Raw genomic sequence first — 17,792 nt, 5'->3', positions numbered from 1 at the left:
TTAACATTGAGGTAATTTAAGGCAACTGCAACTATAATTTTTATTTTAGTTAAACTTAAAACTTTTAAAAACATCACCAAAAAATTGTTGTGTAATCTGTTACACAACAATTTTTGAGTTCTGTGAACTTATTAGGTTTTACAGTGTGTAGGTTATGTTGTTTTTCCTACTATCATGAAATTCTTGCAAAGCATTTTTGACTTACACGTGTCATTTTCCACCATGTATGCATTGCTTTGTCCCTTGCCTGACATAACATGGCCCAGTTTTACACACGTATTATTAGATTAGGGACTTTTTAGGTATACTGCCAACAAAGCTCTCACAAGGCTATTTGTTTAAAATAAGGTTGTGGAATATGATATTGTGGCGTGGGTGTGGTCCTTGGCCAGCTGCAGAGGAGGCGTGACGCAGTGAGCTCCCGGGGCGGCGCAGGGGCGGGGTGAACAGGTGTGCTGGGATCTGACAGTGATTGTGTCTCTTTATGTGTTGGCAGTGACAGACGGAGAAGGAACGTGACAGCAGAGAAAGAGAGCGCGGAGTACATGTGTCCACTACAACCCGAGCTTAATAAAAAGTTCTGCACTGTCAAAAGTCGCTCCGGCTGGTATTTCTTGGGTCCACCGTTACAGATATATGTGCCATGCTTGGCCCCAATTGGTTTTGAAAGGCTTGTTGTTGGCATAGATTCAGAGGCCATGAAATAAGGAGCAGGCGGAGGCAAAGCATGAAAGCATAAAAAACAGTAGGTCTAAAGCCCAGCCATGCAAAGGCAACATCAAAGCCAACATCTCAGTTAAACTAACTGTTGAGCCGAGAAAAAAAGGGGGGGAAATCAGACCCCACCACTCACAGCAAACACAAATATTGAATCCTTGCATGAATATATTTATACTTACCTTTAGACTACAGGGTGGGCCATTTATATGCATACACCGTAATAAAATGGGAATGGTTGGTGATATTAAAGTCCTGTTTGTGGCACATTAGTATATGTGAGGGGGCAAACTCCTCAAGATGGGTGGTGACCATGGTGGCCATTTAGAAGTCGGCCATCTTGGATACAACTTTTGTTTTTTCAATAGGAAGACCGCCATGTGACGGGTCATTGCAGCAAATTTCAATGCAAGACACCTTACGAGACCACCCATCTCCCATGCTACAGTTAGCAAACTGCTTTCTAAGTTTCATAAAACTGGTTCAGTGTTGGATTTGCCAAAATGTGGACGCAAGAAAACTGTCACTAATGAAGAAACATCAGTGGCTGTCCTAGCTTCATTTAGCAAGAGCACTCGCTGCATGTCACTGGAGAGTGGCATTAGTCGAACATCCCTTCGGCGGATATTAGCTACTCACAAATGGCACCCTTACAAACTCCAGCTACTGCAGCATCTCAATGAGGATGACCCAGAATGACACACAGAATTTGCAGAATTGGCAAAACAAAAATTGGAACAGGACCCTCAGTTCAAGCAGAAGATGTTGTTCAGTGATGAGGCAAACTTTTATGTGAATGGTGAAGTTAACAAACAAAACCACCGCTATTGGTCTGACACTAACCCACATTGGATGGATCCCTCCAAGACTGTTGGAACAACAAAAGTGATGGTTTGGTGTGGTATATGGGGTACAACGATAGTGGGTCCATTCTTCATCAATGGAAACCTCAAGGCCACTGGATATTTGAAATTGCTACATGATGATGTGTTTCCCTCTTTATGCACTGAAGTTGGCATGTTCCCTGAGTTTTTCCAGCAAGATGGTGAACCACCACATTATGGGTGCCAGGTCCGAGCATTCCTAGATGAACAGTTTCCTGGAAAGTGGATTGGTCGTTGTGGGCCAGTTGAATGGCCCCCAAGGTCTCCCAGTCTGACCTCCTTAGACTTTTATCTTTGGGGTCATCTGAAGGCAGTTGTCTATGGTGTGAAGAGACGTGATGTGCAGCACCTGAAACTACGGATACTGGATGCCTGTGCTGGCATTTCTCCTGCGGTGTTGCTATCAGTGTGTGAAGAGTGGAAGAAGAGGGTTGCATTGACAATCCAACACAATGGGCAGCACATTGAACACATTTTATAAGTGGTCATAAACTTGTAAATAACTCATGAAAGAATAAAGTTACATTGAAACCAAGCGCACCATTGTTTTTCTTGTGACATTACCAATAAGTTTGGTGTGTCACATGGCCCTCTTCCTATTGAAAAATCAAAAGTTGTATCCAAGATGGCCGACTTCTAAATGGCCACCATGGTCACCACCCATCTTGAGGAGTTTGCCCCCTCACATATACTAATGTGCCACAAACAGGACTTTAATATCATCAACCATTCTCATTTTAAATCTATGGAAGAAGGTAGTTGTATCCCTAGCAAGTATCATCTTCATTTGTTCAACAGAACTTTAAATTCAGACTAATCAGCTGATCTAACACTAGCAGCTCTTGTACCAGTAGCCTGCTTTCATTGCTGCTTTCCATATAGTGAATGCAGCTAGATAGATAGATAGATAGATAGATAGATAGATAGATAGATAGATAGATAGATAGATAGATAGATAGATAGATAGATAGATAGATAGATGACTACGTAGAACCAAACTACAGTGGTTTTGCCAAGTGCCTTCTATATCCCTTTTGGTTGTTGGTGCTCCATTGCATGAGCTGCAGCCCTAGATGTGCAGTCATCACCACTAATTTTTCATTGTTGAAATATTAATCAATAATAATATGATATAACCCAGTAAAATACCAGGAAGGCATGAAAAAATAGATGCCATACCAATTATCAGAATCAGAATACTTTATTAATCCCGAAGCAGGTCTAACTTGTTTCAATTATGTCACTCAAACGTCTCTGACCTATATATGTATGGATGCAGGACCTTAGAAGGGTATGTGGCACAGCAACACTGACAGAGGGTTCTATGGGTCATTTGGGTTGCAGGGTGGGGTCTCTGTGGTTCCAGCTTCATTCACTGAAATCCAGAAAAATTGGATTGGGATCTGGAGAGTTTGGAGGCCATGTCAACACCTCGAGCTCTATGCCCCTGGCATTGGGACACTGCCGCAGGGGTTAACTTGGTCTGCAAAAGTATTTAGGTGGCTAATGAATGTCAAAGTAACATCAAAAAATGTTTAATGCTAAGGTAGGATCCAAGGTTTCTAGGTAGTAAATCTATGTTCAAAATAAAAGAATGAAATAAAAGTGACTTGGCGTCACCGTTATTTTTAGTTACCAGAACACATGATACGTAATGGGGAGCCTTTAATGCTTTAGTGTCTCATAGGAAAACATCACCATAAGTCTATATTGCTATATCAATCTATATCACATCCTGTGTTGATTCATTGCTTGTCATTTTCTTTTTTCTATTATTAATTACTTCAGCTTAATACGAGAGCATTTCTCATTTTAGACGGTCATTAGAAACACATTACCGCACCACTGATGCAATGTGACTTATTTACTCCACAACAATTTCCTCTTTGATGTTGCCTCAAAGACTCGGAAATGAGCCTGAAAAAGAAAGGACCAGCCAGGTTGCACTAGAAGAAAAACACAAGATTTTGTGTCATGGAAAACATCTGACATCAGTGCTTCAGTGTCCAGGTTGAGCCGCAAGAAATGGATTTTGAGTTTGCTTTTCCAGCTCTCAACAGGGCAGTAACATTATATTATTGGTTGTTAGCAGCTCTGAAGTTTTTCTATTACCTTGCTCTGTGACTTGACATTATTGTTATATAGTGGCACAACATGTGCCTTGCAGCTTGTTCAATTGTTTTGACCCTGTGAACCGTCATGACTGAGGGAAACATACGGGGAGAAAGGAGGGGAAGGTGGAAAGGTCAATGGCAAGGTGATCATATACCCGAGAGGAAAAGTGTGTCTGTGCCTGTATGCAGCGTTGCCGCTGTACTGTGCTGTTTCTGTTTAATACACATAAAAACAAGGTGGCTGTGTGCTGTTGTGGCCATCCAGCTCCTTGTTATTGAAAATACATTGATAGTTGTTCAGTCTATTCCGTATGATGAATGACGGTGAGCTAAGAGGGCAGATGAAACAAATAGCACTCCTTAACTATGTTCTGGTGTCTGACGGTGCTTCAATAGTGAGAAGTTGTTAGCCCCTTTCAGCCAAGACAACAATAAGTGTTGTGCTCTTTTTCTACATTGTGTTTTGCACAAATGGTATTGTCAGTTTTGTGTTTTTCTTGTTTTTTCATTTTCCAAGACCACGGTGATTTTAAGTAGAAGATTGCTTCATCTGGAAACGGAAATCCCCCCATTTACACAATGTGACCACAAAAATGCAAGCATCCGTGTCCTATTAGGTGTCACACTATGATGAAATGTTGCTAAAATGCGGTACGTTCGTTATATTCACCCAGAATGTTAGTAAAATATGTTTTGTGTAATGGGTCAGTAATCTGCAGGTGAGAATAAACAGATAATTTCTGAATTAAGCTCAGTATCTGGAACCTTTGTGAGCTATCATGGATGTATTGGTGCAACAGACTCAACATTTTTTAAAGCCCTGGACACCTGCGGTACCTGTGGAAATCCCATTCAACGGATTTAGATCCAGTCATTTCAGTTGTAGGAAATGTGACATTTTACTGCATCATGCAGCAACCTGCCTCAAGAGATAACACAGAAAGCAAACAGGCTCTATTAGAGCTGTGAATGTCTCACTGTTCGGATAAAGAAAACTTCACTAGCATCCAAACCCATCTTACATGGATGTGGAATTTGGGGCACTGAAATAACCATCGTTATAGGGCATACTGATCAATAACATTTAGGTTGTAAATGAGTCAAAAGGCTTGATTCCAAGCTGAAACTCATAGCTTTCTGTTCATTTGTACAGTTACAGTTACGTTTATGCCTTACTCTAACCTACAGTGTCACTGGATGGGGTGTCAAAATACATGAAACAATAGTAAACTCATAAAAACTTGTTACACAGGGAACTAAAACTACTATACAAATGTTTTAAAAAAGACAAAATAATGATAGTTTTTTAAAAAGCATGAAATTTCAACCCAAGAAACAAATGCTAACATTACCTAAACATAACCTGATCCGAACAACTTGTGGATGAATGGACTGAACATGCCGTCCATAAGGCACATGCAGTACGCTTTGCATTAATCCTGCCTGTAGCGGCACAGAAAAAACAACATTTTTAAGTCTTAAAAAGGAGCTGCCTGGCAAAGAAAGAATGCTTTCAAATATATAAAGATGAAAGTTCTACTACAATACATAACTCAAAGCTTGTTCACGCTGCTTTGTGTGTTTGCTGCAGAAATGCTGCTTAGATTGTGTTCCCACAGAACAGAGCTGCTTCTTTTGGGCCTGTATGAAACATTAAAGTGTCTAATGTGCCGAGACAAATCACAGTTGCTGTTGGTCAGAGCTCAAATTTTGCAAAGTCAGGAGAAGCTTTCTAAATGTTTCATAAAGTATGCTATATAGACTAAAACCCAGGAAAAGCTTCTGCAAATATAATATGTGGGACATATTTAATAGTAAATAGAAGTCTTTTTGTAGTCCTCATGAAATTGTTTCTTTACAATTAGAATAGAATAGAATAGAATAGAATAGAATAGAATAGCCTTTATTGTCATTGTACAGAGTACAACGAAATTGGAGTGCCACTCCCTTGGTGCAAGTTTCAATAATAAATATAAATGTAAAATATAAAAAGTACAAAAAAACAATCGTAAGTACTCAAACAATAGTATGTACAATATATACAGGATAGCAGCATTAATATAATGACAGTGACGGTATGGAATAGGTTCAATTGTTTTTGTGCTTATTTACTACGGTGGTAGCTCTGGGAAAGAAGCTATCCCTGAATCTGTTTGTCCTGGTTTTATGTGACCTGTACCGTCGGCCTGACGGTAATAGTTCAAACAGTTAGTTGCTGGGGTGAGAGTGGTCCTTGATGATATTGCCAGCTCTGCTGAGGTACCGAGAGTTTGCAGTGACCTCCAGAATGGGCAGAGAGCAGCCAGTGATCTTCTGGGCTGTGTTGATGACCCTCTGCAGTACTTTCCTGTCCGCAGCTGAGCACCCTGCATACCATGTTGTTATGCCGTACGTTAGGATGCTCTAAAATTATAATTAAATTAACAGACCAAAGATTAACAATCCAACAGAGTTTAACCTTTTTAGAAGTGATAAATAATGTACAGATTTCACAACTAACCATCCAAGTCAATCACACAAATTCCCTTTTTTTCCCTCCTATCCAAACAGAGTGGGTGACAGGACTCATTAGGCATGATTTTCTGTGGTTGCCTAGGTCAGTGGTTATTTTGTTAAAAGTTGCTGGTTTGTTATATCCCGAGAAGGTCGAAGGAATGAGGAGGTGTAACAATACTAGGAAGCAAAATGCAGGGAGGCTGTTTGGATGAGGTGGAAAAAAATGTTTTACTGTTGACAGGTTAACAGAGAAGCAGAGCCAAGGCCAACACAACAAACAAAACAGCCCTAACTTAAAACGAAACCCCGTCCACTGAATAACTTAGTCGAACAAAAGGATTACAGACCTACAAGTCAGCTTCCTGTCAATCAAGGAGAAACAGGAGAAAAGGGTGAATATCAAAAGAAAACGGCAGCTCTCCCCTACAAGCGTCCTCTGGGCAGTATAACAAAAGGTATAGAAACAAGGGTCAAATAGGTTGATTTGAGTTAAGAACCAAAATCAAGCTAGCCAGAAACATAACAATAAAACAGGCAGGTAAACCAAAGGTAGCAGCATACTCAAACAGTTGACATCTCAGCAATCACAAAAATGGCCAAAGTTCCCAAAGTGTAGTTTCAGTCAGCTTATAAAGCGTCCAGACTCAGACTTCAGCCAATGACGTGAAGCACAGGGACATCAGCAGCCAGTAGGAGGGAGGGGTGGAAATCAGAGGCCAGGACCTGGAAGCAGCACAGTGAACATTAACCTTTTTTTCCCCCTTACGTGGTTTTTATTCCTAACCTTGGAATTATGATCCCGTGCAATAGCTACAGTATCGCTGTTTGTCAAATTAATTTTATATTTATGTTTTGATAGTAGTCAGCAAGTGAATATGCCAGAATGTTCTGTTATGCAGTAAGGTTCATAAGTGTTATGTGTTTGTCAGAGTAACAGTGTTTGGTGTTACTTTGACACATTTTGTAACTAAAACATGATTACAGTATTGCCTTACAAAGTACTGCATTATTTTGTAATGCTAAGTAATGAGCTACTTTGTATAGTCTTACTGTAATCCCATTGCATTTTTCAGTATTGCACTAATGTAATGCATTATTGGACTAATGCCAGTAATTGCGTTACAGTTACTTTATGCCATTAACCTGAATCCAAGTACTGAATTTACATTTGGTTTCTGTTCCACACTCAGTAATGAGGTACAAAGAGATGCTGATACAATCAAAGGAGTCCATTATCAGGCTTAAACGAAACAAAATAAACCTATCAGAGAGATAGCAGTAATTTTATGATTGGTCATATCAGAAATTTGGTACATTCTTTTAAAAAAAAGGAAGGTGTTGTTCAGCGTAGAAAAACCAAAAGGCCTAAAAGACTGCAAAAGATAACTAACCTTGGGTAACAAAAACGTTTTTACAACATCTAGCCAAGTCAAGAACACTCTCAAAGAGGACGTAATATTATTTCCTACAAGTCTATTAAGTCTAGAAAAGATATGTTCATGAATGGAGATGTCTACAAAGTGGTATAAAGCACTCACTGAAAATGTGGGACTGTGTATACAAATGCCTGTTCAGTAATGACTAAAATGGTAAGCTTTTGTTAACGCCTTTGCATTACAGATAACTGTCTGCACTTCAGTCATAACTTCATTTATGGTCCACTGTGGCAAATCTACTAAAACTCATTTTCCATATATTTACAGATCTGACTCGATTCTAATTGGATAACACTGAAAACTCACATGTTGTTGTTACATGTGAGCAGAAAAGGCATATGAGCAGCAGCGTGCAAAAGAGGGATAAAGAGAAAATATCAAACATGTGAGACTGTTCATATGTAAATAATTGGATTAATGCCACATTCATAGTTGAGGTGAGGCGATTGTTTGCTGTGGCATGTAGTGTGTACAATTGTTTGGGGGGGAAATAATGCATTATTCTTACAAATAATGGCTAGGTTTGAAACCTCTTCTTTTCTTATTTTGATTTTGGGAAGTAAGGGAATATTTTGTGTGCTCAATGAGCAATGGCAGTTGGTGAGTAGGCGTGCGCCACAAGGACAATGGCCAAAGCTTAGGGCTGTCTGGTGTGTTCTATATATTTATCTGGATGTGAGGAACCTCTGTGACACTTCCTGGAGAAGAATTTACTTTTCAAAGAGGTTCACACCATTTTGTCTGGACATGCTTGGGAATTGGAAAAAAAATGAAAAGTTATCTGATTTAAAAACAAAGAATGACTGCTGTACTGGTGGAAACTCTGGAGAATGGATTTGCATTTCAGATTTTTCCCTATCATTTTTCAATCTGCCACAAGAGATAACAAAAGAGCCATAAAAACCTGACCAAACAGACTTTTTTGCTATTTTTCATGATGCCTGAAAGACCAAAACTCCTGTAAAATCCCAGATAAAAAGGTCGCTCTGACACGCCTGCTTCCGCGAACATTGGATGTTAATTTACTCTGCCTTGAATTGATTTGTCTCAGGATTGAAATTCCACATGAGCATGAACTCAGAATACAATACTCCTGAACTAAGCTGAACTGTCAGTCACTGTCTGAGATGAGAGCGCTGAGGGTTTTCCTTCACTACCACGGGCAAGGGCGCCTGGTGCATAGAGTGTTAATACATGCACTTCTGAGTGAGCCACTCGCTGCTTTGGGCTGTGGGTATAATGTCTCGTTCCATTGGTTAGATGCTGCTGAAGGGTGTACTTAAAAGCTTCCATTTAGTTCTGTTCAGTGCCCAAACAGCGGACTCCAGACGCTGCATTTTACATGTCAGAACAGCCCGGGAAGACTCCAATCTGTGAGCCGCTCACGGGGTATTAATAACTCACCTGAGCATCTGTGTAAATGTGTGTGTACGTTTGAGTGCATGTGTTTATGTGTCATTGAAAAGAGAGAGAGAAAGGCAGAGAAGAAGTCTGACTGTGGGTATTAAACACCCACAGCTCCCTCTAGCTTCTTTACTGTGAACAGCTAACTGCCCTAGATGCAGTAGGAGGCTTGAAGTGTATATGTCCAGTCATGCAGCTTCTACCAACTCATTTGTCATGATTTAAAACAGTGATCTGGAATAAAGCAGGGCCAAACTGGTCCAGCTGCCTGACTCATTTTCCTGAAACAAACTAATAATACCACCAATCACCAAATGGTTTGCATCGCAGCATTTTTAAGCTACTGTTGCCCAAGATCAAGATATTTTCCTCAAGCCCTCAAGCCTTGCTTTTTGTTCGTTTAAAAAGCCAGACTCAGTGCGATTGTTTTTATCCCGCCAAGAGTGAGAGCCCTTGGTACTCAAGAAAAGAAAAAAAAGTAATGTGAAATATTCTGGGAGACAGACTATCAGAGGCTGAGCCAATGAGCTGATAGAAAGAAACAATGAGATTGAGTCTGAGCCGCCATAGAACAAATAAGACCAGAGAGAAAAAGAAAAGTTTAGACAGGTTTTCACTGATGGATTTACTGAGAAGGAAAACTCGGAGAGAGAAGAGACAAATGGATAAACACAGGGGCAGAAAGAGCTGTTGCTGTTGAATGGAATCAGAAGGTTAGGCACCAAATTAAGGTTATTTTTTTTTATCAGTGTAGCATCTGTAGTGTCCACAGATGTGTACACATTCCTGCAGACCATCATTAAAAACACAAAAATAGGTATAGATGTTTTGTTTTGTTTTTATTTCAGGTGAAGCCTTCTGGAAGATAAATTTTTACAAATTTTTATACATTTTCCTGATATTTTACAACAAAAGACAATAAAAATATGTATCAACTTCACATACAGGTGACCACTGGTTAGAATACTTCCCTAGTAAATGTTTCCACACAGATTTTATGCTATTAATGAGTGGAGCAGATCAGCTCACTAAAACCTGCAAAATATTCTTACAGTAATATGAAGTAAGTCATATGATTAATAACACCTAAAAATGGGATGGCATTGATGTACATATTGAAACTGATGAGAAACAACAGATTAGAGTTATTGGCTAGTAGCATCAGAAGGAGAAGAGAAAGAGATGTTTTTCAGACAATTGTCACATCTGTCTACCTACCTGATCTCACTCTTGGCACTCACTGGTTTCATACCTAGACTGGAGGACATTGAATTAAATAAGTAAGTAGTAAGCAAACATTTTATATTACTTTTAAGTAATGGGAGTACATTGCTCAATTGCTCACTGGGGAAAGTTCATTGTTACACTACAATACTTTCCCATGTTCTTGTCATCTTAATTTAAATTCGATTTACTGTTGTAATTGTTTTTGAAAGTTCAATCATTAAATCCAAATTACCTTTTATGTAGTGCCCTGTGCTTGATTTCTTCTAGCAGCCCGGTAACATGTTGATTTTTAAAATGTATTCTTAATTTCATTTTCTTTTTAAATATAAAATTATGCACTATAAAACACAATGCACCAAAAATTATGCACTACATTACTTCACATTGCTAAAATAACTGATGCACTTTAATGAAATCACCATTTGTACTTAGGATTGCTCACGGTTGACACACTTTCACCCAGTGAAGAGCATAGGCAGAAGTTTAAAAGCACTCCCCTGCACATTATCCTTTTATAAAACTGCTACAGACCTGCCTTTAACTATCATGTTGTTAACCCTCCCTAACTCAGTCACTTGGCAGTAGAAACGCCTGTGTCTGCAGAGCAGTCCAGATTTGAGCTGCATGAATGTGCAGGATGAGCGAGTTGAAAAGTGCACCTGTGAAAGCCTGAATAAATACAGGTTGGAAGAAAATCTTTTCCCCCCGAGCCTCCGACACCATGACCCGCAAAGCCTGCCGTTTGCATGTGCATCATTACACTACACAGCCATATGGAAGCCAATGTGCTTGCCTGCTTGGTGTGTCTAAAGCCTGGTCCTCTGGGATAAGTTTTACTCACTGTTGAGTAATGCAGCTTTTAGCAACATAATTCTGTGATTTCAGTCCCAAGCAGAACAATGCTATTTGTAGTTTTCTCACAGGTCGCTTGTGATTCCTTTTTTTGTCAAAACTGTGTATTTTGTAAAAGCAGGGGTAGTGATGTAGCATTTAGTGCAGAAATAGTAAATTTTACCAACCTTTTAGGCACATACACAGTCATCACATTATATAATGCCGCATCAATATGTATGTGTTTACAGATGGTTTGAATCTGACTGCCAACGGGTACAAAAAAGCTTGCTTTTAACCTCTCACATTGGACTGAGTGCTGCTTCACACAAGCTGAGGTGCAAAGCTAGTGAGAGTAACTGTCAGGTTGTGTGCCTGCTGGTGTTTGGTGGTGGTCTGTCAGTGCAGTGCAGGACATGGGCAGGGCCCTGGCATACACCATCAAAGCAAAAGTCAAAACTTGTCTGCATGCTTATATCTACCTTCAAACTATTCGATGAGCATTTTCGTGTGCTGCATGGCTGACTGATTGGGAAGAGCTGTGTTGAATACTCAAAGGACTCTTGCAGCCCCACCCACCCCAACCCCACACATCACACATCACACACAAACATGTACACCCCACTTGATACATACAAAGAAGGGATCTGCAGCCCTCTATTAATACACGTTTGTTTCCTTCATCTGGAGAATGATACACAGAATAATCAGGAGAGTGTGATTCATTTTTACCTCCCATGCCCTTCACCCACAGCATTATGTGTCTTTAGCTCCTGCTGTTCAGTTTAGTATCAAGTGAATCCATCCACGGTTTGAAAATGTCCCTGTTGAAATAGTAAGTTGCAAGCTGTTTCTCATGCAGGGCCTCGTGCAAAGAAAGAAAACTGTATATTGAAGCGATGGTGGTAGACTGAATTCATTATATTCTTAACTGAATTAAGCCAGAGCATGAAGTTGGAACAGACTGATCAAAAGCAAAGAAGGTCTTTCACATTGATGTGTCAGCAGAAAGGTTTTATATACATTTGTTTGTATCTACAGAACTAAGAACAAAATCTTATACGCCACATACATGGCAAAGATAGATCTGCCACTATTGTCCTTCAATATGCACACATATTGTATCCAAATACCTTTGTGAATATAAACAGCATATATAGCAACAATAAAAACAAAGTACAACCTCTTTAAATTTTATAGTTTTATATATTAGAATGTAAAAAATCATCTAGTTCTTAACAGGTCTTATGATTAAGTAAATACAATCTTCAAAAACGGACAGCATGACATGCTACACTGTGATATTACAGTTTTTCTCGATTGCTTAAACACTATAACCAGGCCTCTAAACTAAAATTTCAAAACCGTAACGCTACTGTTCAAAAAGCTCACCCATTTCCCTGAACTATAAACACTATTCCCTGCTTTGACACATGACTCAAATTTGGTGAACTGTTACTGCAAAACTCTACACACAAATCCCTACATTTTACAGTGCTTACACCATGTAGTCATTTAGAAAGCACTAGCATGCAATAATGTTAACTTAAGTCAGCATAGCTTGAGCTCAATTAGCTCACAATTAACCAGGTGGAAACACTAGGAGTCAAAATTTAGCACACACCAATCAGAACCTGCGATAGATAGATAAAAGGGCCAAAGTCAGCTCATTCAGGTTTGAAACAATGGATCCAAAGAGATGCAAAGGAAGAGGACGTGGTGGAGAAAGAGGACGTGGTGAAGGAGGTGGAGAACGACGGCGACAAGGAAGGGGAAGAGCAAGGGCAAGAAGACAGTCAGTCTCGGATGAAATTCGAGCCACTTTAGTTCACCATGTCCTTGTCCATGGGATGACTATGAGGGAGGCTGGGCAACGAGTACAACCAAATTTGAGTCGCTTCACTGTTGCCTCCATCATCAGAACCTTCAGGGAGGAAAACAGGTAGGTGTACTTGCAGTAAGACTGCTTTGTACAGTAACGTTTAAGTTACTGAACTTATGTGTCTTGAGTTTCAGTATGTTTCCATTATTTGCCTGTAAAATGAATGTGTGACAGTTACAGTAATGAGTGCTTCTATTTTTGTAGGACACAGAGACGACCACCTGGTGGAGGCAGGTTAAGGCTTTTGTCGGAGGAGCAAGAGAGGGAACTTGTAAACATGGTAATTGCAAATAATGTAATCCGCCTGCAAGAGATTCAAAGGAGAGTGATTGAGGATGATCATCTTTTTCGAGGCATAAATGCCATCAGCCTCTCCACAATTGACCGAAAGAATCAATTCCGGATGAAACAGGCATACCGAGTCCCTTTCGAACGAAACTCTGACAGAGTGAAAAACCAACGTGTGGAATATGTTCAGGTATGAGTTTTGATACTGTATAAAGTATTGTGTACCATCACAGCATGGCAGTTTATGCTGCCATTTCAGCACTCTTGAACTGTGGTTCAGGGTACCGATTGACTCTACTGTGTTATGTGTTTTGCAGAGAATCTTTGAGATTGAAGGACGGCCTGTTCCCCATGAAATAATCTTTGTGGATGAGGCAGGTTTTAACCTGACCAAAAGAAGGAAAAGGGGGAGGAACATAATTGGCCATCGGGCTATTGTAAATGTCCCTGGTCAGCGTGGGGGGAATGTCACTATGTGCGCAGCCATCAGCCAACGAGGGGTACTCCACCGCCATGGCGTACTAGGACCCTATAACACTATGCTTCTCCTTGCTTTTCTTGATGGTTTAAGACAACATATGTTCCAGCTGGACTACAGGGAACCAGCACAGCCAGAGCAGCCTCACTACGTTGTTGTGTGGGATAACGTCAGCTTCCATCGCGCTGCTCTGGTTCGTGACTGGTTTACCAATAACCCAAGGTTTTCTAATATCTTTCTGCCTGCATACTCTCCCTTTCTAAACCCGATAGAGGAGTTATTTTCGGCATGGCGGTGGAAAGTGTATGGCCAAGAACCTTATGTCCGTGTTCACCTCCTTCAGGCCATGGAAGAGGCCTGCCTAGACATATCAGTAGATGCATGCCAGGGGTGGATCAGGCATGCAAGAGGATTTTACCCCCGCTGCCTGGCTGGGGCCAATATAGCCTGTGATGTGGATGAGATTCTCTGGCCTGACCCAGACCAAAGACAAGATGCTGAGGTGGGATAATGTTTCTGGTGTGTGTTGTACTGTATAGTACATGAATGACAATGTGCCACTGTACATACATTGGTTGCGTCTTTTGTGTTTATCATGTGACAAGGGTTTTGAAGGGGAGAACCATAAGCAACCTATTTGTTTTGGAACTATTGTTTTGAATTAATTGTACCAGTGTGCAAAACTCTGTTGTAGTGTGTGTGTTTTTGAGGGCTTGTGTTTGATGTCTGAGGGCAAAGTTTGGTTTTTCAGCAGGAGTGAATAGTTTTGGGTGTAGAGCTTCATTTTGACCTGGAAATAGGATGTTTGGGAAATTGAGTGAGATGTTATGGATTTGTGTTTACTGTTGTGAGGATATGAGGCGTAGTTTCAAGAAATGTGTTTTAGCAATCGAGAAAAACTGTAATTACTTACTATGATAACTAAGCCAAAAAGGCAGAAGCAGCGTGTGAAAAACTGAGTCCACCCCATGATTCAATAGCTTGCAAAACCACCTTTATGACTTTATCCACCTCTTACATCATTGTGGATGGATGCTGGTCGACTTTACAGCATTGTACGTGATATATGTAAATCACAGACACTCACACAAACATACAAAACTCTCCCATTAAAATCTACAAATGTCTTTGTTTTAACAAATGCAGCATATAAAAATCATGACGTTGCTGTTAGAACCACCAGTCACAAAGTCCAGTCATTGAGGCAGTTCCACTTTGTTTTATCCCTTGAAGTGATGCAAGTTGTCTTAACACAAGAAATCTACACTAGAAAGGGATTTTGGCTGTCTACAGCAATCTTCTCGTTCAGCAAGGTTTGTGGGCCTTCGGCACAGTCCTCTTAAAGTCCTGCCGCAGTATTTTAATGTGGTTGAGGTCTGAGTACTGACTGGGACATTGATTCTCTTCATCTGGATTCTTTTCTTTTTCAGCCATTCTGTTGTAAATTAGCTGCTGTGTTTGGGATCACTGTCCTGTTGCATGACTCAGTTTTGGCCGAGCTGTGGAAGAGATGGTCTCACGCTACAATACTTCAGAGTACTTTGTTAAGAATTAAACAGATATTTTTTAATGGTTAACGCAGTGACTGCAGGTCTGGAAATCAAGTCCAAATCATCACACCTACACTGCCGTGCTTGGAAGTTTGTACAAAGTGCTGTCCAAAAACATTGTTTCTGTAACTGTGGTGCCATGCTGTTTATAGGGAGAAGATTAAATCATGTTTATTAAGATAACCTCAGAAATGAAAAAAAGGTGTCCTGTCTTTTTGCCATGACTGGATATGAATGCTTAGAAAAACTCATTCAGCCCTAAATATGCATGTATGGAGACATATAAGAAATTTTATTAATGTGGAAGAGCAAGCCATTTATGAATATTATACAGGCTAAAAACATAACATAGGTGCAAAAAACACGCTACATTACATACAAATTGCAGATATGCAGACTCCAATTTAAATAAAACACTCTATTCAACCTAACTGGTCAGTTCAATTAATCAGTGCACACCTATACATTTCCCCCTTATTATAAGTTATTCTGCATTGTGCCTAACATATTTCACACAAGGTGTAAATGAGACAAATTATATTTTAAATCACTCAAATTGGCCTTTTTGGACAACAGTCTGCATACTCTTGGCATTCTCTCCGTCTCTCTCTGTTTGTGTGCCTGCTGATTTGGCAGACGTGTACATCATCTGTTTCGGCAGTATATGAAATCCAGCTTTTCCCTCAGTCTTTGGCAAATGTTTCCGTCACCTGCACTCACCTAAGATTGCTCTCAGGTCAGTCTTAGTTTAAAGTTTAGTTCCTACTGCTTTTCCTTACACTATCTCTCCGTGTGCCTCAGATTTTCCTTCATCTGGCAGCTCAAAAGCTATTTGCCTACCAGCCATACTCAGCTTATGCTACGCTCACTACAAAGACATCACCATCTCACCTTCCTGCAGGTCACACTCAACCCTGCCTGCACGCTCGCTCTCACCAGCGATTCCCAATTCACCCTTTCCCCTACTCTGCCAACCAATCACTCTCCAACTATGTTCCTGTCAGAAAACTACTCACTCCTCCACCCCTGTCTTCAGTCTCCTGGGTTAGTTTCTCTGTCTTCTCTTTTGAGTTTTGTAGGAAAAACACTTAAACATCTCCTGAGCATTTTTGTTATCTTTCTTGTAAATTTAAAAGCTGAGGTCATCACCTCAGTTTATGTGAGATAGTCAAGGCCAGGTTTTTCCAGCAGGCTTGCCACATATGCTGAACAACTTGTTTTGCCTTCACACCTCATCCCATATTATAGCTCGGTTTGGCTCAGGTGATCGTGGTGATTAAGGGCCACATTTACTAACAGGTTGCACCAGTGCAGACTGGGACTTGGTGTTAAAAAAAAGTGTCAGAATTTATATAGACAGAGCAGTGAGAAGATTTCATGTGAGAGACAGGAACTTCTGGGAGTTTCCTTCTCAAGGCACATTATAGGGAATGAATATTTAATTCAAGGGTACAAACTGATTACTACATCTTATTTTTTTAAAAATTAGATCACCAAGCTATCTAAATTAGTGGCCTCAGAGATGATCTGCAACCTCCAACCCAAAGGAGTCACGTAGTCAGAGCAGCAACAAAACTTCTTCCAGCTCTGAGTATATGTCTGCCATGAGAAGTCTGAGAAGCAGCCCATCATTTATTTTGATGTTTTAATTGCTTTTGTAGTTTGAAGGTGCTGTTTCTTTTTTGTTTGGATCAATTCATTTGCATTAATAAACTTTCTTTTTAGTAAATCTTTAATGCATTCAAATTGTATTTTGGTATCATTTCAGAACCATGGACAGTGCATGGTCCTATTTTGCCTGTTTTCACTGGTTCTCACCAGGCACGTGAAGAGGGGGGGGGGCTAGAGGGGCTTGAGCACCCGCCCCTTTCCTGATGGGTGCCCAAAGTGCCCTTTTGTTGAGGCAACTTTTTAAAAAAAAAAAAAATATATATATATATATATATATATATATATATATATATATATATATATATATATACATTTTTTTTTTTTTTTTTTTTTTTTTTTTTTTTATGTGTGTGTGCGTGCGGAGTCCTGTCTGTGCCCCTCAACAATAATATTTAACTATTAATCACAGTTTTGCTAAATAAAAGGATCTGGCTTGCATCAGTCACATGATCACATTTAACCAATGATCGCCCTTGACGGCAGAACGCGCTGGTTACGAGCCGGGAACGAGCTCACAAAGAGCACGCGCATTTTTAGCGGTCCGGAGCTGTAGGAGAAACAAGTTACAGTTTTTTTCAATCGCTAACAAGCGCCTACCCATACTTCAGATACTTTTTCTAAACTCTTAACACAGACTCACACCTACAAAAACACAATTGGCCAAATGGATAATTTCCTTCTCAAAAATACACTTTGTTAAATATATACTAACTCTTCATTTCAAAATAGAACACATCTTTCTCTGCACACACTAACTGTACAAAAACACTATAAATCTGACTCAAAATGAAATTAGTCTGTCAAAGAATAACAC

The 17,792-nt window shown here is 40.0% G+C and overlaps 1 protein-coding gene across 1 annotated transcript; it reads left to right on the top strand.

Moving 5' to 3' along the window:
• Positions 1-12,417: 12,417 nt before the first annotated feature.
• LOC146665242 (uncharacterized) lies at positions 12,418-16,603 on the top strand. Its single transcript, XM_085413587.1, has 5 exons — positions 12,418-13,051; positions 13,196-13,469; positions 13,597-13,779; positions 16,109-16,351; positions 16,556-16,603. Exons 1-5 carry the CDS (start codon positions 12,795-12,797, stop codon positions 16,601-16,603), a joined length of 1,005 nt encoding a protein of 334 aa, XP_085269713.1. The 5' UTR covers positions 12,418-12,794.
• The last annotated feature ends 1,189 nt before the right edge of the window (positions 16,604-17,792 follow it).

Source organism: Rhamphochromis longiceps, linkage group LG7 (assembly GCF_057381845.1).
Source record: "Rhamphochromis longiceps isolate RC_006_pf linkage group LG7, R_longiceps_female_GT1.1, whole genome shotgun sequence".
NCBI classification, from domain to species: domain Eukaryota; kingdom Metazoa; phylum Chordata; class Actinopteri; order Cichliformes; family Cichlidae; genus Rhamphochromis; species Rhamphochromis longiceps.
This window is presented reverse-complemented; position numbering and strand designations above follow the sequence as displayed.